The sequence below is a fragment of the Patagioenas fasciata genome, chromosome 8 (genome assembly GCF_037038585.1).
Source record: "Patagioenas fasciata isolate bPatFas1 chromosome 8, bPatFas1.hap1, whole genome shotgun sequence".
Taxonomy (NCBI): domain Eukaryota; kingdom Metazoa; phylum Chordata; class Aves; order Columbiformes; family Columbidae; genus Patagioenas; species Patagioenas fasciata.
In genome coordinates, this window is record NC_092527.1 from 29,031,938 (window position 1) to 29,057,637 (window position 25,700).

Sequence of the window (25,700 nt, forward strand, 5' to 3'; positions counted from 1 at the left end):
GAGCTAGACCGATGGAAAATAGGGGCCAGGGAGCCGGGGAGGCCCTTAGGCCAAAAGGCAGACACTCACAGCCCTCACCCCCACACTAAACCTCACCCCAGCTGTGCTCAGGGCCTGGCACCCCCCACCATCCCCCACCTTACCTCGATGTCCCCAGGACCCTCCTCCTCCATCACCCACTGCCTGCCCTGGGGGGGCCTCACACCTGCACAGACAGCACCCAAGGGTGCTCTCCTGGCCCTGGAGAGCTGGTGCACCCCGAAACCCAGGGCTGGGTGTGTACCGCACACACCAGCCCCTCATTATGGCTCAGGTTAAAACTATGCCCCGCGTGGAGGCTGGTAATAACCCGTGGGCTGGGGCGGGATGCTCTGCGCAGCAGGGACCTCCCCTGGCACCACACCCCCCAATCCTCTGGGGGACACCCCCTTCCCAGGGTTAGGTCGCCTGGTCACAGGAACAGCAGCACAGGAACAGCACTCATGTTTTTGCTTTAATAAAACTAGGAAGGGGAAAAAAACCAACGGGATTAGACCAAGATACAGCCATGGACTTGTCCTACCACGACAAGGACTGGCCAAGTCACAGTATTTGCGGCCCTACAACCCGGAGGGCACAGGGATGGCCACTCCCTGCGAGGTTTTACTGCTGGTGATGTTCCCTGGAGAAAGGGGACAGGGAGACCCTGAGCAAAGAGGGCTGGGTGAGGCATCAGCCAAGCAGGAAGAACTGGCGCAGGAGGACACCAGTGCTGCCTTCAACCCACTATGAGCAGCAATGCCATGGCGTCCCCAGCTCCCACCACGTCCCACGGATAGATCACAGCTCTGGGGCGAGAGCCACCCCTAACCTCCCACACCTCCCTGTACCACCTTCTCCTCACTGCCTTCAGCCCAGCCAGGATTGAGCCCAGAGAACCCCCTGACAGGGGGTTCGCACCATATGTCCCCCTGCACAGTCCTTCCCACCAGTAACAGCCCAGGATTTTGGCTCTGTTTTAGCCGCAATTTAACAATGTGCCCCAGAAGTCCCAGAGCTGCAGGTTACTCCTCCACCATTCAGCCCATGCTGACTCTATTCCCCCTGTCATGCTCCCAGGACTCAGCACCAGTATGGAGAAGTCAGCATTTGCCAAACACCCCCCCCACACTGCTCTTCTCCAGGACAAGGCCACTCCTCCTCTCACGGTGGCCCCATGTCTCTCAGAGATACTGTGCTAGTGGCCAAGAGGTTGCTTCATGCAGGAGACAGGGCCAGAGCAGCAAACGGGTGCTGCTCCCAGTGGAGAGGGTTAGTGTACCACAGCACCATGCTCTCAGCACCAGTCCCCATTCCTTCTGACAGACCAAGGAAGAGACCTGCTGGGCTCAGGGCTTCTTGGAGGTTCCTGAGCCTCCCTCTGGAGATTTTTTAGCTGAAACTGCCTTCTCCTCCTTCATCTTCTTCAGCTTGACCTTGCTTTTGCTGGATGATGAGAAGGTGAGTGAGGCCTTGCTGAACTCCAGGGGGAAGACACCCACATCCCCATCGAAGCGGTTCTTGGACACCTGCAGGTAGCGCTTCCCTGGCCCCGTCACCAGCTTACGGTCCTGCAGGATGAGGACGTTGTCAGCCTCTTGGCTGGCCTGGGGGAAAGAAAACATCTCCAGGATGGTGCTGGCAATGCAGTCAGAGTCACAGGGCTTGGAGCTGCTCACAGGTTCCTTTGAGCATTGTTACAGGGCATCTCAGGCCACAGGAACTCCAGCACCTCGCCATCACTGACCCCTTGTCTTCCCCTGGGACATCACAGTGACAGGCTGGGGAGACAGGCCTGAGCTGAAGCCACAGCCCTGGGGAAATGAGGGAGCACGGGGGTGGCCATGCACACTCAGAGCATCTCCTGCCCACTGCTGCACCGTCATGCAGCATCACAAGAGACTGTAGCACTCAGAGTGCCCATCCCCGCACCCTCCCTGGCTCCTTCTTTAATTATCTCATCCTACATCCCACTCACAGTCAACGAGCATTAATTAACTGCACCTAAAGCCTCAACAGAGCTTTAGTTGGCAAAGAGTTTGCTCCCTGTCTCCATCTCTGTACCAAGGCCTAGCCAAATCAGCATTCCTCACATCCCCAACAGGTGACCGGAGTCCTGAGGACATCCTGCCCCTCACAGCACCTTTCAGGTCCCCAGTGAAGGCACAGGGAGCTGGGAACAGCTGCCCAAAGCATCCCAGCTTCCTCCTGGGAACATGCTGTGCCCAAGTGAGAGGAAGGGCCATTCCAACCCAGCTCACCTTGGCAGAGCCAAAGATGGAAGCCGTCTGCAGCTCCTTCTCGTCATCCTCCTTGCGGGGGTGGATGACCAGCGTGATGTGGCAGTTGTTGTCCGTGGCAAACTTGCGGAAGGCACCGACAATGTAGTCCTGGACAGCAAGCCTGCCAAGGCAGTGAGAAGGGGGTCAGTGACTGGTACTGCCTGGGGTGGGAGGCAGGAAGGCACTTCCAGGTTCAGCCCCACAGCAGGAAGCACCCAGGGGTCCAGACTCACACTCCATGGGCCAGGTGAGCCCTCGTGGGCAAAGGGATGGAGAATGACATGGGTCACAGGTAACCAGCTCACCCTTCCCCACCCACTTCTCCCCCGCCCGAGGCAGTGATCTCCCTTTTAACAAAACAGGGCTGCCACGCCAGTGCGGTGAGGGAGGGACAGCCAGTGTGTGTCCCCAGCACCTGCCGTGACACCCAACGGTGCCAGCTCCAGCGACAAGAGTGGCAGAGGAAGGAGGAGGCAGCTTGGAGAAGGACTACCTGTCCACAGAGAGGTGCTCGTGTCCCATCATGAACTGGAGGTTGTCAATGACCACGTGGGTGATGTCGTACATGTAGACAGCATGCTGCATGGTATCAATCACTGTCCTGGGTGGAAGGAGACCAGGATCAGCTGGGATCAGCCACAGGGATGCGCAGAGGTGAGAAGGGGGATGCTAAGGCAGGAACAGGGATGGGGAAAGGCAGAGTGGGGAGGCACCAGGCTGGTGCTGGTGACAGCTGGCCGCTGACCACCAGGCCCTGGGCACATCCCACCTCCACATCACCTGCACCGCAGGATGGGGCAGCCCCCCAACCAGAGGTAAGGTCAGCTGGATCAGGAGGACCCAGCTGCTGCCCACACAGCTCCTGTTCCCAGCCCATGGTGACCATCATGTCCTCCCTCCTCAGCAAATGGCAATGCTGCCAGGTGAGCAGGGGGGACATGTCCTGCCAGAAACAGAAGCTGGTTTTGGAGTGGCCACCTAGTGCAGGGACAGGTCCCTCCCCTCATCTCCACCCCAGAAGGAGGATGTGACAGTCCCTGTGACAGCAGGGATGCGGCTGGTTGAGCCACACAGTCCGCACGTGCCAAACCCAGGACGTGACCAGCCCCAATGTGCCTCCCTCCAGCCCCAAAGCCACAACCCACTGCAGGAGAAGAGCTCCGGCTCTCTACGGCCCCGCAACACGCGCCACAAGGGGTAAGTGCCACCGAGGAGGAAGGTGTAGAACTATACTTGATGTTCTGCTGGCCATGGAAGGTCATGAAGTAGAGTGGGAGGTCCTCAAAGCGGTCAGCCCACTCGTCATACAGATCCAGCTGCTCCTCCAGGCGCCGTGTGGCAAACTGCGTCAGCATGATCTTGGCCAGACGGATGTTGTTGATCTCGAAGCTGCCCCACAGCGTGCACACCCCCTGCATGCACAGGTCCAGTGCGTACTCACTGATAAAGGTTGTCTTCCCACTGCCCGTTGGGCCTGGCAGGACGATGAGAGGAAGAATTAGCTGGAGGAGAAGATCTGACCCCTCCTGAACATTCTGGAGGTTATTCAGAGGCGGAAATGCCAGGGTGCAGGGTCAGAGCAGCCCATCCACAGCACTCCCACCACAAACATCCAGCCAGGCTGCAGGTCCAGGTGCCCGTGTGACACCTCCAGCAGCCAGCAGGTCCATGTGGGTTGCGGGGAATAGCTGAGCAGCTAAGGGGTGGCACAGGGAGGCCTCAGATGGTGGGGCGGTGGGTGGGAGCAGGGGGTAGGGCACACCACTGGGCTTCTTGTGCCACCCTGGGCAGGGAGCCCATCACCATACGGGTGTGCTCAGCCACAGCGCACCCAGAAACGTGCCCCAGCCTCTCATGCATCCCCATGACAGGCTCAGCCAAAGCCATGAGCAGAAACGGACCAGGAAGACTTGTGAGGCGTCAGCCCTGCAGGGTGAATCCACTAATGTGCCCTTTGCTGCCCCCACCCCCCAGCTGTTTGCCTGTCACCTGTGAAAATGGTGAGCTCCCCTCTGCGGTGCCCTTTGAGGAGCTTGTTGAGGTCAGGGAAACGCGCCCATTTGACACCAGCCACCTGCTCAGTGTTGACCAGCTCCCCAAACACCTCCTCGCGCAGCTGCCGGAAGGAGACGATGGATTTGTGGCTGGCGGGCAGGGCAGCACGCAGGATCTTGGTGAGGTTCAGGTCCTGGTTCAGGGCCTCCAAGGGCCGGGGCTGCAGGTCGCTGGGGCGCACCAGGGAGCAGCGTTTGAGACTCAGCTTGCGAGCAAAGAGCTTGGCAGCTTCCCAGGAGCGCAGGTCCTCGCCCAGCCACAGTGTGATGCGCTTGAACTGCTCCAGGTAGGGGAGGAGGGCGGGGGGTAAGCAGGTGGACCCCCGCGGTAAGGCCAGGCTGGCCACCCCTGTAGCTTGGTGCAGGGCCAAGGCATCCAGCTCCCACCCAGTTAAGACCAGTTCTGTGTCTCGGCGGCCAATCAGGGGCAGCCCAAAGAGATTGTGGTAGGTATCGAAGCGGGGTAAAGTCTCTTCCTCATAAGCTATCGCATCCCCCTTCTTCTCTGCCCTCAAGAGCTTCAGGCCCTTCAGTGTTGCATCACGGGGGCTGAACCAGGGGAAGACGAGGGACTTGGCAGTCCTCAGGTAACGCACCCCGAAGCGTTTGAGGGTGGCGTCTGTCACCAGGGAGATGCCAAACATGGCCTTGGTCTCGTTGGTCTCTTCCTTATCCAGCAGCTCCCAGAGCGGCAGTGCACGGTCCCAGATGCAGCGGGCATCCTCGCGAGCCCGTCGTGCATCCTCCTCTTGCTCCTCTGAGCTTGCGGGGGGAATGCCGCGGTGCTGCAGCTCCACGTTGGCCTGGAAGTCCTGCCAAGTGCCCTCGGCCAGGGTGGCCGTGCACAAGAAGCTGCCTGTCGTCTTGTCAATATAAAGCGTGAACGGGGTGCTGGCAGGTGGCGGCTGCTCGTCCCGGCCGCCGATGAAGAGGCTGGGGGTGTGCAGGCAGCTGTACCCGTCGTGGAAGGGGATGCCCTGGGCGCGCAGGTACTGCCGGATCTCGGTGATGGAGACAGAGGGCACGGGCCCTTCGGGGGAGGGCAGCACGTCCTTCTTGTAGCGCCGCTGGGTGAGGCGGCCCGGCACCCCGGGACTCAGAGCGGCTCCTTTGCTCCTCACAGCCCCGCACAGCAGCGGTAGGAGGCGGCCGGTGGTTCTGCTGGGCCGCAGGGGCACCAGCGCCATTCCGCCCGCGCCCGCCTCCGCCCACGCCGCCCCAGCACCCACCCGCGGCGCTGCCGACCCGCATCGGCGACGGCCCCGCGAAACCTCGGCCCCTCGGCGCTCAGGCCGCCCCGCTCACGTGGAGCCCCACGGACGCCGCCATTGCCCGGCCCCGCCGCTGCCGCGCTCAGCGCGTCACATCCGGGAGAAGCCGGAAGCGGATGTTTTCCCGCTCCCCGCGCGATTCCGGGTCCGGGTGAGGCGGCACCATGACGGCCCGCGGGTCCCCCAGCAGATTCCTGACCGCCGTCCTGCACAACGGCGTGGGCCGCTACGTGCGGCAGCTGCAGCGCCTCCAGCTCCTCTTCAGCCCCATCGCGGCCGACTCCCGCGGCGCCAGGTACCGCCGGAGTCACCCCGACTGCTGTCCCCGACCACCGGGGATGGGGCCGGAGCGGCCTGGCGACCCGTGACCTCTGACCCGGTGAGGGAGGGGCCTACGAAAAGCTGCGGTGACCTCTGACCTGTGTGCGTAGGGAAGGTGCTGCTGGTCTGTGACCCGCTCGGAGGGGCAGGGCAGGGGCTGTGACCCCCGGCGGTGGCGCTGCTGACCCCTGACCTCTGAACCCGGCTGCCTGGTGACCCCTGACCTGCACACGGCACAGCCCCGCCCTCTGCGCTGGGACGCCTGCCCCGAGCGGGAGTGACGCCACCCATGACCTTTGCTCTGGTTGTGGTGACCTCTGAGCCCGCTGATGTCCCCACCCCCACAGGCAGTTCGTGGAAGAGGCAGCGCTGGACTTTGCCCGGCAACACCCCGATGTGGTCCTGTACGTCAGCCCACGACCCGGGCTGGCCCCCGCGCTGCTGGCCGAGTACCGTGAGTGTGGGAGATGGGGGCCTGGGGGGCAGGATGGGGACTGGCCCTGCCCGACTCTCCGAGGCAGGGGAGCAGCAGCCGCCCCCTGGGGGGCTGCAGGGTGGGGGGACACCAGCCTGACCCCCTCGCTCTGCCACAGTGAACGGGACAGTGCGGGAGGAGCTGATTGCCAGCAAGACATGCGAGGAGATCATGCAATTGGCCACCAAGCTGGCCGGCCAGTCCGGCCTCGACATCATCCGCATCCGCAAGCCCTTCCACACTGACAACCCCAGCGTGCAGGGCCAGTGGCACCCACTCACCAACAAACCCTCCGCCCTCACTGTCCAGGGCCCGCGGCTGCAGCTCCAATAAAGCCTCTGCCCCCCACCTTACGTCTCCACGTCTGTCACTCCTCCCGCTGTCCCACATCCACAGAGAGATGCTGCTGCAACGTGTCCAGACAGAGCCGCGTTTATTGCTGGGGGCACGTGGGGCTGCGCACAAGGGGTGCCACGTATGGAGGGTGATGCCCCTTGTTGGGGGCAGCTGTGCTTGGGGGTGGCTTATCCGCCCAGCAGCAAAAATGAGGGCGGGGGCACGACAGGGGAGCCCAGGGGTCTGGCTCTTGGCTTTTCCCACCAAGCCTTGCTCTTCTGGGGGAGAAGGGCCTGGACTCCCCCTGTTATGGACCCCTGGGGCTGCTGCCTCCTCCTGCCCCCATTGCAGGGCTGAGCTCCAGATGATGTCCTGATCCTGGCAACGAACACCGTGGGAACATACACAGCCCCCAGCATGTCTGTCCTGGTGTCACCACCCTGTCCCCAGGGTACAACACGTTCTTGTCACCACAGTCCCTCGGGTTCCCTCAGGAGGTGACAGGAGCAGAGGTAGTTGGGGGGATTTAGGGACAGTGGCTGCCCCTGGAAAGTGCCATGAAGAGCATGAGTCCCCAGAGGGAGCCAGGCCCTGGTCCAGGCCTGTGTGAGGACATTCCCCCTCTCACGTGTTGTCCCACGGGTGACAGGGCTGTGCCTGAACCCCAGGTCTCCAACGGCACCACATGGGAGAGCAGAAATGTGGTGCTGTGGCCACTGTGGGTGCTGGGGAGACGTGGGTGCTGTCCTGCTCCCTCACCATGCTGCAGAGCACAGTGATGGCTGCTGCCTCTGCTGCTGGTGCATCTTGCTGCTGGCTGCTGCTGCATCCCGCTCTTCCCTGCAGTGCCCTGGAAGGAGCCAGCAGAACCCTGTCAGGGTTGAGGGCCCTGGTGGTGCCACCTCCCCAAGTGCCCAGCCCCGCATTTCACCTGGGATCCCCTTGCAGTGGGCATACGCCCCTCCAACAGCTGCTCCAGGGCATTTGGGACATGGGCTCTGCACCCCAGCTCCATCCCTCACTGAACCATCCTCTTCCTGAAAGGAAACCCTGGGGGGCAGACGTGGGGGAGCGGGCAGGGGCTGGCAGCCACTGAGGGCACGCCTCACATGTGTTTGCAGCCCCCCTCCTGCAGCTGGGGGAACCGCCTCTGCCCCACACTGGGAAGGGACCCTGCACGACGTGAGAGGCGCAGGCACCTCAGCATAGCCCCCAGCCCCCCTCCTAGCTCCTTACCCACCTGTCAGCAGCCATCCGGCTCCAGCGCACCAAGGGATGCCCAGCAGGGCTGCCTGAGTCCACGCGTCCACAACAGTGTCTCACACCTGGATGGACAGACAGACAGAAACTCTCCCTCGCCCCAGTGTCCACCTTCAGCCAGGTGCCAGCTCCTGCCTCCAGCTTGTGGCCGCCGTCGGTGGGTTTTTATACATAAATAGAGCTCCCAAATTTAAATAGATTCTTTTCTTTTTTTTCTGTACAGTGAGTCTCAAAAGTGAGTGAAAAGCCGAAGGAATGGCTGAGCCCAGGCCCGGCCTGGCTCTGCCATCCGGGAGGTAGTTTTGCCCAAGTCTTGTAACACTGCAGGCAGGGGGTGGGAAAAGGGGCCAGATGGAGGGGGGTCCCGCTGGCAGGACCCCCCCCGGCCCCTACACGGAGCTCTCATCCAGCTTCTCCACCAGCTGCGTGTGTTTCCGCTTCTCCAGGATCTTGCTGAGCTCCTCAGTGAAGGATGCACTGTAGAGCGGGGAGGCCAGTGGCTCCTCCTGCTGCTGCAGCAACATGTAGCTGTTGCCGTTCATCTTGCGCAGGACGGTGGGCAGAGCCCCCACACCGTTGGTGAGCTCGGTTGGCAGTGGCGGTGGTGGCGGCAGCGGGGGCACAGCGACCGGCATCTCCTTCACTGGGGAAGTGGCAGCCGTGGGCGCCTCCCCAGGGATGATCCGCAGGCAGCCATCAGGGTAGGCGAGCCCTTCTTCATCCTCCTCCTCCTCCTCCCGGCGGCCTTTGCGCAGGCAGTTGGCCGAGACAGTCTGCAGCTCCACACTGGCCGGCCGTGGCTCCCCCAGCACGTACTTGCCCTTGCGCTTCTCCAGGCAGGAGACATAGAGGAGGATGGTGCTGAGCACGGCACACAGCACCACCAAGGCGACGATGGCAGACACATAGGCCACCTTCACATCACCAGCCGCCTGGCTGGCGGCATGGGGCCGTGGGGCAGTCGTGGGGCCGTGGGGCAGCTCAGGCAGCACGGTGAGGCTGTAGGCAGCCAGCAGTGTCTGCAGTCCCCGCTCCTCCCCATAGCAGCGGTACTCGCCGCTGTGCTGGGGCAGCGTGTCCGTCAGCAGCAGCCCGTCCACCCCGACGCGCAGCCGATCCTGCCCCACGGCTGGCACCATGCTGCCGTTCAGCAGCCAGACGGCCCGGGCCAGGTTGGACCGCTGGTCGCAGGGCAGCAGCACGTCATCCCCCCGCAGCACCGTCCGGTTCTTCCACAGCAGGGAGCCTGCGGAGACACACAGCACCTCACACCTGGCCCGGACAACCTAAGGGACACTGGCATCCCCTGTGGTCCTGAGGTGTGGCACAGGATATATAGCAAGTGATGGGATGAGAGGAAATGGCCACAGTTGCACCGGGGAGGTTTAGATTGGATATTAGGGTTGTCAGGCATTGGAACGGACTGCCCAGGGCAGTGATGGAGCCACCATCCCTGGAGGTGTTTAAAAGATGCAGAGATGAGGTTCTTAGGGATGTGGTTTAGTGCCAGTGTTGGGTTAACAGTTGGACTTGATGATCTTGAGGGTCTCTTCCAACCAAAATAATTCCGTGATTCTATTCTATGGACTCACCCCGCCCAGAGCTGCTCCGGCATCCTTTGTTGCCACTCTGGATGTCCTGCACCAGCCCCGTCCTGCAAGACATGGGGGGCTTCAGCCATGCAGCCCCAACTGAGCCCACCCTGATAGGGTCACAGCCACTGCCAGACGTGCTGCTGGATGCCAGACCCTTGAGGGCGGCACTGGGGTGACCATGTCATGGGGTGACATGCAGCAGCATGGGATGGGGCAGGTGGGAGGCTGGTGGGGCCCCTCCTGGGGACAGGCAGCCTGCTCCTACCTGTCAGCAGTGGTGGTGGTGCGGCAGCCTCGGCCGTCCCAGGCGCAGTAGGGGTCCCGGGCGAGGATGCAGTCGTAGCAGGAGATGTACCTATCGCAGGAGGCCAGGGGCACCTGCAGGACCCCACTGGCTGCCCCCACGTACAGGCTCCGCTGGCAGAAAAGTGCTGGCTCAGCATGGGGTGGCTGTGCTGTGGGGTTGGTGCCCAGAGATCCCCCCAGCCCCACAGAACAGTTCTCCCTTGGTGAGGGTGCATGGGGCCAGGCCCCCAGCTCCAGTTGGTGCTGACAGCTGTGGCTGGCACATGTCAAGGAGGTGGTGGCCAGGCTGGTGCCTGACCCCCAGGCCGCTCCGTGGGGCTTTGGTATATATCCCAAGCTGGACTGACCCAGGAGTTGTGTCCCTCCCACCCCCAAACAGCCCAACGGCAGCTCCACAGCACAAACATACCCCGTGCATGGTGTCCCCTCACTTCCCGAGCAACCTGATCTTGTTGAAGATGGCCCTGCTCATTGCAGGGGGCTCAGAATAGATGACTTTTGAAGCTCCCTTCCAACCCAAACTATTCTATGATTCTATGACTCTTCTACCCCTCACCTGGGCGTGGGAGATCACCAGGCTCTCCACGGGCTGTGGGTCCCTAAACACCTGCACCTCCTCCATGATATGGATGCTGGAACCCACCACCACAGCCTTGTGGATCCAGCCGTCCCCTGAAGAGCAGAGCCGGGGAGTCAAGAGGGAGTGTGGGGTGTTCCCACTGCCCAGCAGAGACCCAGGAAACTCATCCTGTGCTCACCTGTCCCCATGAAGAGCACATCATAGGAATGGCCATCAAGAGCCCGCACCCTGTCCACGGCCAGCTGGCTGTAGGCCACGTTCTTCTTCACCAACAGTGGCCCCCCACCTGCCGGCTTCACCTCCTCGAACATCAGCGGGTGCAGCTTGACGAAGTCCAGGACGCTGTTGGGCAGGTCCTGCGAGGAGTTGTAACCCTTCCTGCGGGAGCGGTCCGTGATGCACTGCCCAGGGGAGATGGGGGATCAGAAGGGGATGTGACTGTTCCCCAGCCCTCCGCTCTGCATCCCTGGGCACTCACAGAGCCGGGCCGGGGCTCAGGCACCACGCCGTCATAGCGGGACCACTTGCGAGCTGAGTCCTGGTACTCCATGTAGGGGCCCTCAAAGGCGTGCTGCACTGCCGAGATGCTGTAGCGGCACACAGCTGAGGCCTCCATGGTCCTCCTGGGGGGCAGAGCCCTGCCTGAGCCTGGGCAGACACTCAGGTGCTCCCCACCATTGCACCCCCAGGTGCTCATTGCCCGCCTGCACATCCCCTTGAGCATCTCCAGTCCCCTCCACACGGCAGAGTCTTAGCCTCAGCCATTTCGAGCTCTGCCCTGCTCACCACTGTGCTGAGAGGGTGAAGGCAGCATAGAAGACAGTGCTGGCCCAGCCGCCCCCGTCCAGGCTGCAGACGCTGCGCAACACCTCGTAGTAGGGGATGTAGCAGACCAGGCGTGCCTTCATGAAGGATGTCCACTTGCGCTGCAGGATCTTCTTCCCCCCCACGTCACTCTGGGAGGGCGCAGGAAGTGTTTCTGCACGGGCTGGTGGGGTTGTGTGTCCCCCTCTGCCCATGCCTTGGTTTCCCCCAAGGTGCAGGCACACAACTCCTGCTGCCAGGAGGAGCAGAACTTGGCTCCCTGTGGTTGGGGACATGCCTACCTTGCAGACACGGGCCACCCGGGCCACTCGGGCCACCTGACTCTTGTCAAAGAAGGATGTGGTCTCCTCGCCTGCCCGCTCCATGAAGAAGTAGTAGATTTTGTCATCATCACCCACAGGGCTGTCCTTGCTTTCCCGGACCAGCACAGAGGCCACGAACTCAGCATCTGGGGAACACAGAGCAAAAGGCAGAGATCAGCCACCCGCCGCGGGATGGGGGATTCCCTCCCTGCCTCAGTTTCCTCTCATGGCAAACCACAAAGGACCCCAGGGCCACCCTCTACCCTTCCCAAGGTGATCCACAGCATCCCATGGCCCGTGACACTGGTCCTGGGAGGGGGACGGAGATGTCTCACCATTCAGCCAGTGCAGCGGTGACTCCTCTGTCTTCAGCGGCCGCTGGTGCAGGTTCCTCCGGATATCGGGGAGGCTCCGAAACTCATAGCGTGTGGCCGTGTACAAGCCACCATCTGGGTGGAGCAGACACCTGTCAGCATGGCCCCACAACGTGGGGACAGTGGGGACAGCCCCAAAAGCCACCAGCATCTCGATGCCCCAGGCAGAGAAGGAAAAGGAGGAGCAGGACCAGGTCTTGGCTTGCTAAGCCCCAGCATGCAGAGCCCACCCAGCTTGGGACACCCCATATGGATGCTTGGGATGGGACCAGGGTCAGTGGCATCCCACATGTCCCCACCAGCCCTAGGAAAGGTGCTGCTTACCCACAATGAGGCCAGTGTAGCCACGGGCAGGGTCGTATGGGCATTTCTCCTTGCCTTCCTCAAAGTGGGATGGCAACATGAACCTGTCAGCATCCTTGAGGGGGGAGAGGGGACACGGTTAGACGGGAGGAGACAGACCAGCCTCACCTGCCAGCCCCAGGCTCTCTGCAGAGGCTGCTAGTGGGGACGAAGCGATGCCTACGCCTGTGTCATTGTCCAGGCAATACAACCCCCCCCCGGCACCCTCCAGCTGGTCAGAAACCACATGGACACCCAGACCCCCCGCCAAGGGCAGGGAGAGGGCACAGGGGGGAAGGGGAGTCCTGACTCCCCACTTTGGCATCGTGTGGGCACCAGGCAGGAGCCAGTGCAGCCGATGTTCTGGGGCTGTACCTGGCCAGCAGATGCCACCCAGCCTGGCTGGGTCCCCCCAGGGGACATCGCTGTCATGGCAGGAGTTATTTTCTTTGGGGTTTGCAGTTCAAAGCGTGTCAAATAATGACGAGGCCCTTCCAGCTTTGCAGCTCCGCTGCCAGATTCCCAGGGCATGCGATGGCCAAACCGGACAGGTGGCACAGCCGTGGGAATGGGCACAGCCCCTCTGGGGCTCCCCGGCCACACTGGGGACATGGCTCCAGCCCCTTTGTCCCCCAGCTCAGGGAGGGAGGTGGGCAAAGGGCGGCTGAGTCACCGAGAAGCCACTACACAGGGGTGAAAGTCCCACTGCTGGGGGACGTGGCTGCCCCTGGTCACTCTACTGTGAGTTACAGCCACACAGGGACCCCCAGCACAGGAAATTCCTGTGGAGGGACCGCTGAGTCAGCCCTACCACTGTCACCCTCCCTGCCACCGTCACCTTCCCTGGGCATGCCACTGGCCCCCAGCCGGTCTGCAGCCCCTGCTTTGGGAAAGAACCCTGCAACAGCAGGGGCTGGAGACCAGCTCCAGTGCGGGCATGTCCTATTCCCCAACATGTTCCCCCCACAGCCATCCCCAGCCATCTTGCTATGGGGTCAGAGTCCAACCCCAGCACCAGAGTGGGGACTTTGTGCATCTGCATCACAGTGGCTGTCACCAAACAACCCACCCCACAGCCTGGGGGTCACTCACTGCCCCCATGAGCTGGGAAAGGGCTGGGACAGGGGCAGAAACAGAGTGGGGCTGCGGATGGAGGTGGTGCGAGAGGACAAGGGCTGTGCCACCCTGGGGTGACGCGGTGGCAGGGGACAGGTGACAGCCGTGCGGCCAAGCAGTACTCACGATGGTGGCGCAGAGTGGGTGGAAGGCGTAGGTGCCGCAGGCATAGAGGTGGGTGCTGTTCAGGCGTTGCAGGAACCGCACGTGGTTGAAGCACTCGGTCTGCAGAGGGGGAGGACAGGTGTCACCACCTGGGGAAAGTGGCGGCAGCCCCCCCCAGAATGCCCGCACCAGCTCTACCTTGTTGTTTTTGCCCTTCTGCAGGCAGTCCATCTGCTTCTCCGGAGTGGCTTCCCAGTGGATCTGCAAGGGGAAGATGGACTGTCACCGCAGGGTCCCCCCATCACTGCAGGCTCCAACCTCTGCCAGACCCATTCAAGATACTAAAATCCTCTCTTCTATTTAGAGAGGGGACAGCTGCTTAGAGCAGGAGACAGCACCCTGCCCACATCGCTCCAGCCCAGGGCGAGAGCGGTCCCACACCCTGACCTGTGGACAGAAACCCCAGAGCACCTGCAGAAGCCTGAAGGATTCTGAGGTGTCCTTCCTGGGGGAGCAAAGGGGTGTGCTTCCCCCTCTGCCCCTTGTCCAGCCAGGGTGTCCTTGTACCAGTCAGCTCTGAACTTGGGGACATCTCCCACCACTGTCCTCATGCTGCCTGGCTGAGGAGAAGGACCAGGCACCCACAGGGGAGCTGGGGACAGAGCTAGGGACAGCACCTCCAGGCAAGACCTAAGATGGTGAGCAGGAGCCTGAGCAGGGACAAGGTGGCCACGATTTGGGCAGGGACCTAGGCAGCACAGGACAGGAGGGGACAAGCAGGCAGTGGTGGGCAGAGGCTGGGCTCACCGTGCGGTGGGAGCCATCGGCCACGTCACTGGAGTTGAGAGCGAAGATGGCTCCCCTGGCGCCCACGTAGAGGATGCCCTGGTCGTCCTCCAGCAGCAGGGTGCTGTAGTTGAGGCTGCGCTCACTGAAGCGCCGGACAGCTGAGAGTTCTGCAAAGGGAACGGGGGGCTGACGCAGGTCCCTGGGGCAGGCAGGTTGCAAGCCACCAGGAAAAGACAGAGGATGGAGCCACAAGTGGGTGGGAAGTCACCCAGCAAGGTTATCGGGGAGACGGTGCCAGGTGCCAGCAGTTACAGCAGGAAGAAAGGGAGAGGGGAGGTTTGGTAGGAGGTGAAAGGCACTAATTGGGCTAGAGCTCACAGGAGAAATTTCGCCCTGCTAGTTAAAACAGCAGCTCAGGGTAGAAGCTGCAATGTCCATGCCTAGCACAGACCTGCCACGCTGTTTGGGGAACCGCTAGAGGAAGTGAAAACACACCGGCAGCCACCTCAGCTCTCAACCAAACCCAGCGAGTCCAAAAGGGAGGATGCAAAAAACCTGAACCAAAACTGACGTGCAAGGGGAGGGCTCCTGCAGCAAGGCTGGGTGGATGGAGAAACCATCCAATTTAGGGTGCTGAGAAGTGTGAGGGGGGACTCAGCCTTGGCCAGAGGGACCCCAAGCCAGGCTCAGATCCTCGTGCTGCAGAAGAAAGTCCCATGGGGCTTGGGGCCCCAGAGGCAGCAGGAGAGAGAACAACCCCCCTGAAAGGAGTCATTGCTTGAAGAGAACAGGGCAGCCCAGCTGCAAATGAAGCCCTCTCCCACCATTGACCAATGAGCTGAGCCTCACTAACCAGGTCAAGAATGTCATGTGGGTGCCCAAGGCACGATGACACTGTGGGGGTCACTGACACCACGGAGGCTGGAGGACAAGAGCCCAGTGGCAATTACAGACAACATGGCATAAAACTCCCTGCCAACTATTTGGTCCAGGAGAGCCCAGCCTGGGTGCAATGCCCAGCTCAGCCCACCCTCCACAAGCTGCTGGGCAGGGCTGGGGGCTGGCCCAGGCTGCCTCCCTGCATGTCCTTGTCCCCCTGTGGCTTTGGAGGAGATGCCTTTGCCCTGCTCCAACCTGTGGGGCGGGTGAGTTGGGATGGAGGTCAAAGAGAAACCAGTTGCTTTGGTGGCACCATGTCTGGCACAAGCTATGTCTGGGCATCCAACACCACACAGCCATGTGGGCTTCAATTCCTGGAGTCCAGAGAACCAGAGGCCCCCCTGTAGCTACCCACATGCTGAGTCCCTCTGCTCTGAGAGGTTAGTGAAGGCTGGATGCAGCCACATTGCACCAAACCAGGTGCCAGCAGGATCCTAAACCTCACTGCCACCACCAAGACCCACACCCCCTTACCGTCAAAGGTGACTGTTGTCCTGGGGGTGGCATCCAGGTCAGTGGCAGACCGCCGTGACGGGTAGCCCATCGCCGCCGCTGCCACCATGAAGAGAGTCGTCAGGAGATGGGCCGTGCTGCTGCTCATCTTCCTGCTCCCCCGGCCAGGGCAGCCGCCCAGCCCGCTGCCGAAGGCCCGGCACAGCTGATCCTTGGGACGGGCTCCCCAGCTCCCCAGGATGGGGCTGGCCACCAAACCCTCCTGAAACGCACAGCACCAGGTCAGACGCTCCCGCTGTTCCCAGCACCTCATATGAGTAAGTGGGCCTGGGAAGGAGCTGGACGCACATATGCATGGACACTTGACCGGGCATGGCCTCAGCCCAGGGATGGCTTCAGGGAAAAGCAAGCCCTCATTTGCCAAAGGGGAAACTGAGGCACATCACAAGGCATCCAGCCTGCAGCCAGCACAGGGCACGGATGTGAGCGTGAGCAGTGTGACCACCCCTGCAGTCATTTGCTGAGCGCTTGGCTCGGTTGCTCGGAGGCTCATGTTCCTCCAGGTCTGCTCCTCCCCCCTTCGCCCCCAGCCATCTCTTCCTGCAGCTCCCCCTGACCAAAGGACACGTGTCAGCAGAGCCAGCTGATGCCCTACTGCATTCTCACACCCAAAAAGCAGTCACGTTCACCTCCAAAAGCAGAAAGCAGGGCTTGGGGCCAAGCCCTTCTGCGGGTCTCTGGGCACACTGGGGTACCCCAAGCCCTGCTCCCCGGAGCGGCTGTGGTGTGACAGGCGGTGGGACACCTCTCGGGGAGCCCAAGCGCTCTGCTCCTGTCCAAAAGTATGGCTGTCTGTCTCCTGCCCCGCAAGATAATTGTCCCCAGAGTTTTGCCCCTCTGAAATGACGAGATTTCCGAGGACAAAGGTGCAGGGAAGGATGCCTCAGGGACACAGCAACACAAGGGGAAGGAAAACTCATAGGAGCCATTTGGCATCTTCATCAAGTCTTTTCAAGCGAGAACAGTTTCCCCTCCACAATGTTTTTCCACAAGGTTTCTGTTTCTCTTTCATCCCAAGCTGCCTTGAAGCTCGGTATCCACCTCGGCTTTTGTTTTCATGTATCTGATCCCTCCCAAATACTCCCCCACCTCTCCCGGCGGTGTCAAGCAAAGCCACCGTCTCATTTTGTAGGTGCTAAGGAGGAAGGAATCAACTGGGTATCTCCAAGCAGGAGAGCTCCCCATAAGCAATCAGAACCTATATGTTTGCTTAGTTTTGGTTTGTATTTTCTGTTTTAAGATATATATAAAGCAAATACCTGGCCATGTATAGAAGCTGTTCAAACACGCTTGCTGCAGATGGTTTCCCTGAAGCAAATACCTCGCCAGGTCACAGGCAGAGGGGAGGTAAAACTAAAGTAAAACGAAAGTGAAAAGGGCTTTGGGGCTCAAAAGGAGAAGTGAGGGGCTGCATGTGGGATCCAGCCACAGTCCTCGAGCCTGCACTAAACCGCTGTTTCCATCACGGAGGTCCAGATCCAGACCTTGCACCTATGCTGGCTGATGCCCCAGAGCATCCCCAGGGTGGGGCAGAGGGGAAATGCTCCCCCTTGCCTTGCTGCCCTGGGGGGGCAGAGCACCTGTGCAACACTCAACCCCAAGAGCTGGCAAGGTGCTGCCTGCAGCGCTGAGCTCCCCAGGGAGCAAAGGACAGTGACCTGGAGCATCCTCCCTCCAAGGAACTCTATGCCAAGCAGGTGAGTTGGGATGGAGGTCAGTGAGAAACAAGTTGCTTTGGTGGCACCACGTCTACCACAAGCCAAACCCGCCAAGGTTTTTGGGCAAAGCAAGCAGTGGGGTCACATTTGGAGCACCAAAGCACCCAAGAGCACTCTGGCCAGCCCTGTGCTGACATCTCTCCATCCCAGCCATGGGACCGGGGACACCTTGGAAGCTGCAGGGACCCTTCCCACAGGGACACGATCCTGGTATCATACACAGGCCACAAGAGCTGCCGTGCGCGTGGGCTGGGAAAGCAGAGGGGAGGAGAAACCTTCTTACGACAAGGCAAACAACAATTTCTAATGAAAGAGTAACAGCTCTGCGAGCTGCCTGCACACTGCGGGGCGTTCTCCTCACCTTATCTACCCCAAACAAATAATCCCTGAACTTTGCCTGCTGCCCGGCTCTGGGTGCAACAGGGATTGGAGCCGGGAACGCAGCCAGGCAGGGACGCAGCTTATGGCAGGGCAAGCACAGTGCTGCCAGCCAGCGCTGGCTAACGTTTAACCAGCGAGAGCACCCAGCCAGCAGAGAAGAGAAAAATAATAATAGCTAAAGCTGTGAGGCTGTGCAGGGTTCCCAGCCAGGCAGGGACAGGGAGAGCAGCATTCCCTGCTTCTAGGGCTGTGGTCTTCTGCTTTCTCCAGGGGAGAAAATACACTCATTTCCAAAGGCTCCTTTGCCCCAGATCAGGTGTAACTTTGTCCTAAAGGACATTTAATCAGTGAGCCAGTTAATATTTTACTCAAAGGGAAGGGCTGCTCCAAGCTTCTCTGTGTTTTTTTTTTTCATACCTGGGGTGGGAGAGAAAGAACAAGAAGGAACTGAAACCATCCTTGGTCCTGCTCAGATCATCACCCTGGGCTGCAGCCGCACCAACCACCCAAACCCATCATCCTCTCCCTCAGCAAGGTGCATGTTCAAAGTTCTGGGAGGCAAAGGCTGGGGTGGGAGGCAGAGGAAGACTTAGTCCATGGGACCCCCTGGCTGGGCTGAGGGCAGTTGGGTTGCTCAAGCCCAGCTCTCCCATGGGAAATGGGGAAAAGCCAGAAGGGGAAATGTCACAGAGAGCTTTCTCTTGAGGAAGAACACCAAATGAGGAGAGGAAGAGGCTGAAAAGCAGCAGCAGCTCTGATGAAATCCAAAGTTTAGGAGAAAAACTGCCCAGAAAAACCCATCCCATCCCCAGGTGAGAGCTCCCAAGCTCATTGCTGCCTCACCTACTTCCCAGCCCAGCGGGGGCAAACATAGGACACAAAATATGGCCCCAGCTCCCACCCCAGTTGGTAATGCTGAAGGAGAAGGGTGGTGGAGGCAGGATCCGGCTGGGATGGGTTTGCTGGTCCTCAGGGAAGGGCAGGAAAGCAGCGGGACCGCGGAGGCGTGCAGGCAGTGAGCGAGCCCCGGTCAGGTCTGACTGGGTTTACTGGGTCACGATGGAAGCTGTGCAAACATGACTCTGCCGGCCTCAGCCTCCCACCGGCAGCCAGCAAGGCACAGCACACCCAAACGAGCTGGCCCGGTCGGCACCTCCTTAAAATCCCCACGACCAGCGTCTCTGGAGGTGCAAAAAAGCTTTTGATGAGTGAATTTCCCAGCAGCAGGCCTCGCCAACCTGGATCCGGCCAAATACACTAGCCAAAGCTGCCGCACCCCTCAACAGCTGCTGCACCGGGAGGTTCTGCGGGCTGTGGTGGTCCATTCTTGCTGCCCAGTGGTCCTAAAAGCCACCAGGCAGCAAAACCTGGGAGCAAGAGCTGGCTGTGAGCTGTGGTGCAGGGAAGCTGTGCTGTCAGCGGAGCTGGCAAATCTGGAGGGACCTCAGCCAGGGTCTTATGGTTCTCCCTATGGCTTTTTATTTAAAGGGAAGCCAGGAGAAAGAATGGAAACTCTGGGTGGCAGCAGCCCTTCTCCAGCTCACCCCCCATATCCACTCTGGATGGCAGGGAATAGATATGAAGAGTGGGATCAAACATTTTCCCATCCCACCACTCTATAGACAGCTTGTGGTTGCTCCACCAAGGTCTAGTGAAGCCCAAGCAGGCTCCCGGGAAGGCTGCCAGACCTTTTTCCCCTCTTCATGAGCTTCCCCCCTTCGGTATCATGCATTCCTACGGGTAAGCACTGCTGCTTCGTGGTGGGAGTCAGGATTTCCATTGAGTCTCCTCCAGGTTACGGGGCTGCAAAACAGCCTTAACAAAACTCCCGTCAGGAACTGCACCAGCAGACACTATTTACACTTTGGTCTTTTATGGCAGCCCAGCCCAGGTTCTCCAGAACCCATGCATCCAATTCAGCTTTACTCACTGGGGCCAAGCCTGGCACATGAACCCCCTCAAGTCCCATTGGGTCCCTTGCCACTCACTCCCCCAGCCACGTTCCCACCAGCCCAGTGCTATTTTACACCCCCAAGGACTCAAGTTGCCCTCAGGTGCAGCCAAAACAGCCCGACCCGTTCCTGGTGCAGGGATGAGGTGAGGATAGCTCCCAGCTCACAGGCGTGGGAACGAGCCAAGGAATTACGGGAAAAGAGACATCCAGTGAGAAGCGAGCCCAGCCTGTGTCTGGCTGCAAGCTTGGTGTGTTTTGGATCCTCCTTTCCCTGAAGCCGGCAGAACTCGAGTGGAAATCCTGCGAGATGCGGAAAGAGGCGCTGAGATGGAGGTTGCCAGGCAACTTTAATTCAGTCCTTGACGAACTTCCAGCACTTTGCTTCTGCTGCAGAGCCCAACCAGCAAATGATAAAACATCCGCAGGTCCACCCCCGGCCCACAGCATCCTTCTGTCCATCTGTCCATCACAGGGACTTGCTCACAGTCTCGTGCCTGGGGTGCCCTGCAAGGCGATGGGTCCCCACGGCAGCATCACCCAAGGCCAGTCTGGGAACAAGCCGCTCTTCCCGGCAGAGATTTTCAGGGGCAGGATTTGACCCGTGGGACTGGGTTGGCGCTGCTGCACGGATATTTCTCAACCAGCCAGGATTTTTGTCAACAACAGCAAGAAAAAAAGAACGCTAACTAGACGAAAGCCCTGCGGGAAGAGGGGATCCATGCCGAGTTTGGGGGCTGGAGATGGGGAGGGAAGGAGCACAATGACCTCCTGGGAGCCCTTCGCCAAGTTTATTTTAGTTGCTTTCTTTAAACAAAACCATGCTCAACCCTGAGGCATTTCAGCAGACTTGCACGAGAGCTTTGGTGATTCGGGAAGCAGATATATTCCTCTTTTACCCAAATTTGGGATTTAGGCACAGAAGATGGGAGGGAGAGCAGTGACATCGACTCCTCTCAAGAAGCACCCCATGCCGCTTCTGCAGCAGAGCTCCCACACATGGCACAGCCGCCACGGAGCCGGGGGGTGGGCAGCGGGCACCAGCAGGCCGTGGGAACAGGCTCCAAATTTCCCCAGCACAGCACTGCCCCCATCTGCTGCCAGCAGAGCCTCCATGCAGCAGAGGAGAGCACCCAGCTCTGATCCCAGCAATGTCACAGTGGGAAGGAGGCGTGGGAAGGAGCAAAGTGATGGATGGCAGATCGAGCGGGGCCGGCCAAGGACATGAGGCTGTCTAAAGGGGCATCAGTGCCAGCAGAAGTCAGACATCTAAACATCCCTGAAAAAACAAGCTGATCCATCAGCAATAAAAATAACAACAGCCCAATTTCTGACAGATTTACCCCACTGGCCTGCCAGTACCATGCCTTTATCTCTGTCCCCCTGCAGCATCCCAGCGAGGAATGCTGCCTGCCCACCAAGGGGCAGGGACCAGCCACGGTGTGTCCCAGTGTGGCTGCAGGGATCAGGGCATTTTAGTTTCTCCCCAGCTCGCTGATTTCACTGTCCTTACAAGAACTTGTTCCTCTCCTCCATCAGGTCAGGTCTGACACAGGGCGGGAGGTTCAAAGAAGCTGCCAGGCAGTAAGGCAGCACAGTGCCAAGTCCCCACCAGAGCTCCTCCAGCATTCTCATCCAAACTCAGCCAAAACACCCGAGAAAATAAGCAAAACTGCTCCAGCCTCTGCCATGGGCAGGGATCACCTGCCTGCAGCTGGCTGCCAGGCATGGGGACGGTTCCGCTCCAGCAGTCCCTGATGCGACACAAGCAGACAGCAAGAGCATGGTGCCTGGGACGGCAGGGCAGAGCGCTCCTCCACTCCCCATCTGTATGGAAAACCCACCAGCGTTAGCCGTCAGTCAAAACAGCTCCTTGCCTCGCTCCATTGCCCCAAAAGCCTTGCTCAGAGCTGGCCTGGGAGGGAAGGGTGCAAGGAGAGGAGGCTGAAGGGCAAACCCTTGCAGCTTGGCGGTGGGACTGGGAGCACTAAGGGGTACCCTGGCAGCCCAGACCCAGCTCCCCCAGGCAGGGCAGCAAATCTCCCCTTGCAGAAGCAATTCCCCATGTGCTGGAGGCTGCTTGGCTCCTGCAAGCCAGTGGTGAAGACACAGTCCGTGCAGCTTTTCACTCCCACCCAGCATGTCTTCCCCCTGCAGAAACCCCACAGCAGCGCCATCCCACAGCCTGGGAGCACCTGAGAGCCCAGCTGGGAGCTGTGCAGGAACCGTGAAATGAAACCAGAGGAGGGTGAGCTGCAACAGTCTGATTCTGACTTCACCCCACCACAAGCCTGCCTCCACGTCCAGGCCACAAGGGATGCAGAGTGCAGTTGACAAGCCTTGGGATGCAAGGTGCAGACCCCCGGGGTTCCCACCTCCTGCCTGGCAGGGATGAGGGACGCTCAGCCCTAACAACATCACCTCCAAATCCCAACATTTTCCATCCTTTCTCACCTCCACTGCAGCAGGCCTGGCTTCACCACTTGCCAGCAGCCCCTTGGCAGCTCAGATGGACAGGCAGACAGCTGGATGGACAGCCCTCCACATCACAGCAAAGTTTCCCAGTGAGGGAGCATTGGCATCCAAGTGGCTCAGCGCTGGATGCGATCTGCAATCCAGCCTTCAAAGCTTTTGCGGCTGAAGCACATTGTCTCCAAGGCAGAAGCAGGAAAATAATTGTAGAATTAAACTCCCAGGAACAATTGGGAAGAAAACAACAAAAGACCCCAACTCTAAATATAAAGGGAGATTTCAGTGCCAGCAGATTTCAGGGCTTTTTGACGCATTTAAATCCATTTGCTTGTCCCTGTGGCTGCACTTTGTTTCATTTCACTGGGCTCATACAATGCAAGACAAGGAATTAACTTGGGTGTTTGTTTAGAGCCGGTTTGTCTTCCAGTTTCTTTCCAAAGCCAGGTTTGAGCTTCAAAGACGTTTCTTGGCAATGCCTGGGGTTCCCACCACCAGCTCGGGATGGGACTTCCCCGAGGGGAAACTGAGGATCAAAAATCCCACACAACCTGGGGACCACTTATAAGCGGGGGCAAGAGCTGAAGCAAAACCTAGCTTGCCTGATGTGAAACGAGGCTTTCTTATGCAAGCCTGTCCCTCTCCTTTTTATTTATTCCAAAGATAAACTGTTTTCCTTTCAAAAGTTCAGCAAAAACAGATGACGGGAGCAGTTTTATGGCTTCCAGCTTTTTGCTTTCCCTCCAACAAAGCTCCAAATTTGGGGTCAAACCCAATTTGATATTAAACTTTGCATTCACAACTGCACGGCACAATGCAGCAGCCTTTCCCACAGTCATTTGCATACCACCAGCTTTGCTGCCCCAAAATCAGCTCCCCAACTTATTTGCACAGGCTTGGCTTTGCAACAGGCAAATGAGATCCCTCCATCAGGTAAGGGGAGGTGGGGCTGTACCTGGAGGCAGCTTTTAAGCAACAAGAAAAGCACAACCCGGAGCATACCCTGAATCACCAAGCTGCATCCCAGCCTCCACACTGGCTGGTAACATGGTGCCTGAAACCCTCGTTCTCCTTCAGCTCCAAACAGCAGAGCTGAGGACCCAAGAGGATGGAGCATGTGGGTTTGGCAATGACCTTGCTGTTGCAAAGCCCTTGTGCTTGTAAATCACCAGGAGCGGCGGCACAGCCCAGCAGGGAGGGACGTCAGTGTTTCCTCCCAAAGCACGAGTGGGGCAGGGAGCTCTCACCTTTGAACGGGACAAGGCACCTGCCCAGCACCCACAGCAGCAACTGGATGCTTCATGGGAACATAAAGCCTCTCATGGTATCATCCACACTTCCCCAAGAGGGAGCGGGTACCCCAGGACCAGCACTCCCCCTACCAAATCACCCATCACATGAGCCACTTCCCAACAAGTCCCATCACGATGCCAAGCAGCGCCGGCGGGCAAGTGCAGGGAGGGAAATTCCCTGCATGCGGCCAGGCGAGGCTGGCACTGCGTCTCCACCGCACCCACCACTGCCCCCCCGATCGGGGTGCCGGCACAGCCCCCCCTTGCCAGCCCTGCCAAGCACACCTGGATGTTTTTTGCCGGCACGCGACCTGCCGGATTTGCTGAATAAACCTCCCAGCTCCGGCAAACCCACTGCATTCTTGGTGGAGAAAGTGGTGAAAGGTTCAAATGGATGTTGGAAAAGGCAGAGGGGAGAACAAGCCTACAAAACAAGCCCTCATCTGCAGGAACCAAAAGGGTTGTTGGGGTTTGGGGTTTTTTTCCCCCCTCCAGTTACAACACAAAAGTAAAACTGAGATAGGGATCACGGCATGCTGAGGGGGCAGCTTCCTGCCCCTTGTCCCTCCGGGCAGAGTGAGCCCAGCCAAACCAAGATGGAGCAGAGATGCGTCCCACAGGACACGTGTGCAGAATTGCCATGCCGTCCCCCCCAGGTTTGGGGTTCAGGTGGGGGGTTCAGGGAAGCAAAGCAGTCCAAGCCTGTGGCAGTAGGCCAGCTAGCCCAAAAAATGCCATCATTGTTATGAACAATTTCCCTGCCTCTGGGGGAATCTGCACTCCTCATCCATTTTGGGCAGTCTCTTTGTTTTTGGAGACTGTTTTTCTTGGCATCTGAAGAGCCCTTTCATGGTTCCACCTCACTTCATGCTCCCAGTTTTAAAGGCCAGGTACAAGCCATTGGCCCACCTGGGTACTGGTGGGGAAGGCAAAGAGAACCCCAAATCCCAGTGCTGCTTCTTAGATCAGCAGATATGAAGCTCAACCCCAGCTCAGACAAGCCACCAGCATAAGCTGATCCCTTCCACCTGGGAGTACCTGCAGACCCCCCAGAAGAGCATTCCAAGGAAATGAATCCCAAGGAGCCAGGGCTCAGACAAGCCATGTCCCACAGCCCCCCACTTCCCACTGCACCACATGCATCAGTTTAGCATCTCATCCCAGCTGCCTGAAACACCAGCTGCCCCCAGGTAACACTCAGACTCCCCAAATACTGCCAGCAGTCCCCATGCCCATAGACCCTTGATCTGTTGGGGAAGTGAGGCTCTATCTAGCCCTCACTCCAAGAGTTGGTGGCCCGTCTGGCTGCAATGCCCACCATCATCTCCCCTCACCCCTTCAGCAGGTTCCCAAGCCCCACCTCACCCCACACCCCAAACCTGTTTCCAAAGCAATCTACATGCACTGCCCTCAGATCCTGCATGTCCCCACCCCCTCTAGCTTGTCACCCCCAAATCCTCACCTACATCAGACCTCCCATGAACCCCTCTCCATCCTGCTTCCAAGGCTCTGCCCCCTTTCTTCCCCCAAGGCATCATTCCCTGGACTTTAACCCCAGTAGGTCAGCCCCTGCTTGTGCACGTAGTATGTGTGCCCACCACCCCCGATCCTGCCTGTGGACTCAGCATCCGGATCGAGCACACCAAAACCTGCCTGCAGACACAGACTTGGACCGAGGGACTCAGCACTCAGCACCCTCAATCCTACCTGTGGACCCAGACAGAGACCCAGCACCCCAAACCCACCACCCCCGACTCTGTCTGTAGATTCAGCACTCAGACCCAGCACCTCCGACCCTACCTGCAGACTCAGCACTCAGCCTCTGCTTGTGCACGCAGCACCCGGACCCAGTAACCAGATCCAGCTCTCCGGATCCTTCCTGTGGACGCGGCGCCCAGACCCAGCACTCCCGGCCCTGCCCGCAGACCGGGACCCAGCACCCGGCCGCCGGCTGTCCCCACTCGCGTCTCCCCGGCACTTGCCTGGTGCGGTGCGGTGCGGTGCTGCTCGGCTCGGCGGCGCAGCAGGTGCGGGCGGCACGGCACGGAGCAGCCGGGTCCGGCAGGGCGCAGCGCAGCCCGGCTGT

General features: G+C 59.7%; 3 protein-coding genes across 9 annotated transcripts; 1 reads left to right on the forward strand and 2 right to left on the reverse strand.

Moving 5' to 3' along the window:
- Positions 1–480: 480 nt before the first annotated feature.
- On the reverse strand, positions 481–5,691 carry TWNK (twinkle mtDNA helicase). 2 transcript variants are annotated; one of them, XM_065843166.2, is made up of 5 exons: positions 4,290–5,691; positions 3,534–3,774; positions 2,794–2,901; positions 2,280–2,421; positions 481–1,589 (listed from the first exon to the last, which is right to left on the reverse strand). In XM_065843166.2, exons 1-5 carry the CDS (start codon positions 5,539–5,541, stop codon positions 1,368–1,370), a joined length of 1,965 nt encoding a protein of 654 aa, XP_065699238.1. In that variant the 5' UTR covers positions 5,542–5,691; the 3' UTR covers positions 481–1,367. The 2 variants fall into 2 exon arrangements, with proteins under 2 accessions (XP_065699238.1, XP_065699236.1); XM_065843164.2 differs by having other exon boundaries at positions 481–1,625.
- A 56-nt stretch (positions 5,692–5,747) lies between these two features.
- Positions 5,748–6,769, forward strand: MRPL43 (mitochondrial ribosomal protein L43). Its single transcript, XM_065843167.2, has 3 exons — positions 5,748–5,920; positions 6,294–6,400; positions 6,540–6,769. Exons 1-3 carry the CDS (start codon positions 5,790–5,792, stop codon positions 6,752–6,754), a joined length of 453 nt encoding a protein of 150 aa, XP_065699239.1. The 5' UTR covers positions 5,748–5,789; the 3' UTR covers positions 6,755–6,769.
- Positions 6,770–6,837: 68 nt separating this feature from the next.
- On the reverse strand, positions 6,838–25,700 carry SEMA4G (semaphorin 4G). 6 transcript variants are annotated; one of them, XM_065843160.2, is made up of 17 exons: positions 25,597–25,700; positions 15,765–16,005; positions 14,370–14,518; positions 13,761–13,823; positions 13,584–13,682; positions 12,324–12,417; positions 11,961–12,074; positions 11,605–11,771; positions 11,285–11,454; positions 10,977–11,121; positions 10,677–10,899; positions 10,475–10,590; positions 9,878–10,029; positions 9,610–9,671; positions 7,998–9,263; positions 7,689–7,794; positions 6,838–7,607 (listed from the first exon to the last, which is right to left on the reverse strand). In XM_065843160.2, the coding sequence occupies exons 2-15, from the start codon at positions 15,889–15,891 to the stop codon at positions 8,407–8,409; spliced, it is 2,538 nt and encodes an 845-aa protein (XP_065699232.2). In that variant the 5' UTR covers positions 15,892–16,005; positions 25,597–25,700; the 3' UTR covers positions 6,838–7,607; positions 7,689–7,794; positions 7,998–8,406. The 6 variants fall into 6 exon arrangements, with proteins under 6 accessions (XP_065699232.2, XP_065699235.1, XP_071668203.1 ...); XM_065843163.2 differs by having other exon boundaries at positions 7,689–7,807; XM_071812102.1 differs by lacking the exon at positions 7,689–7,794.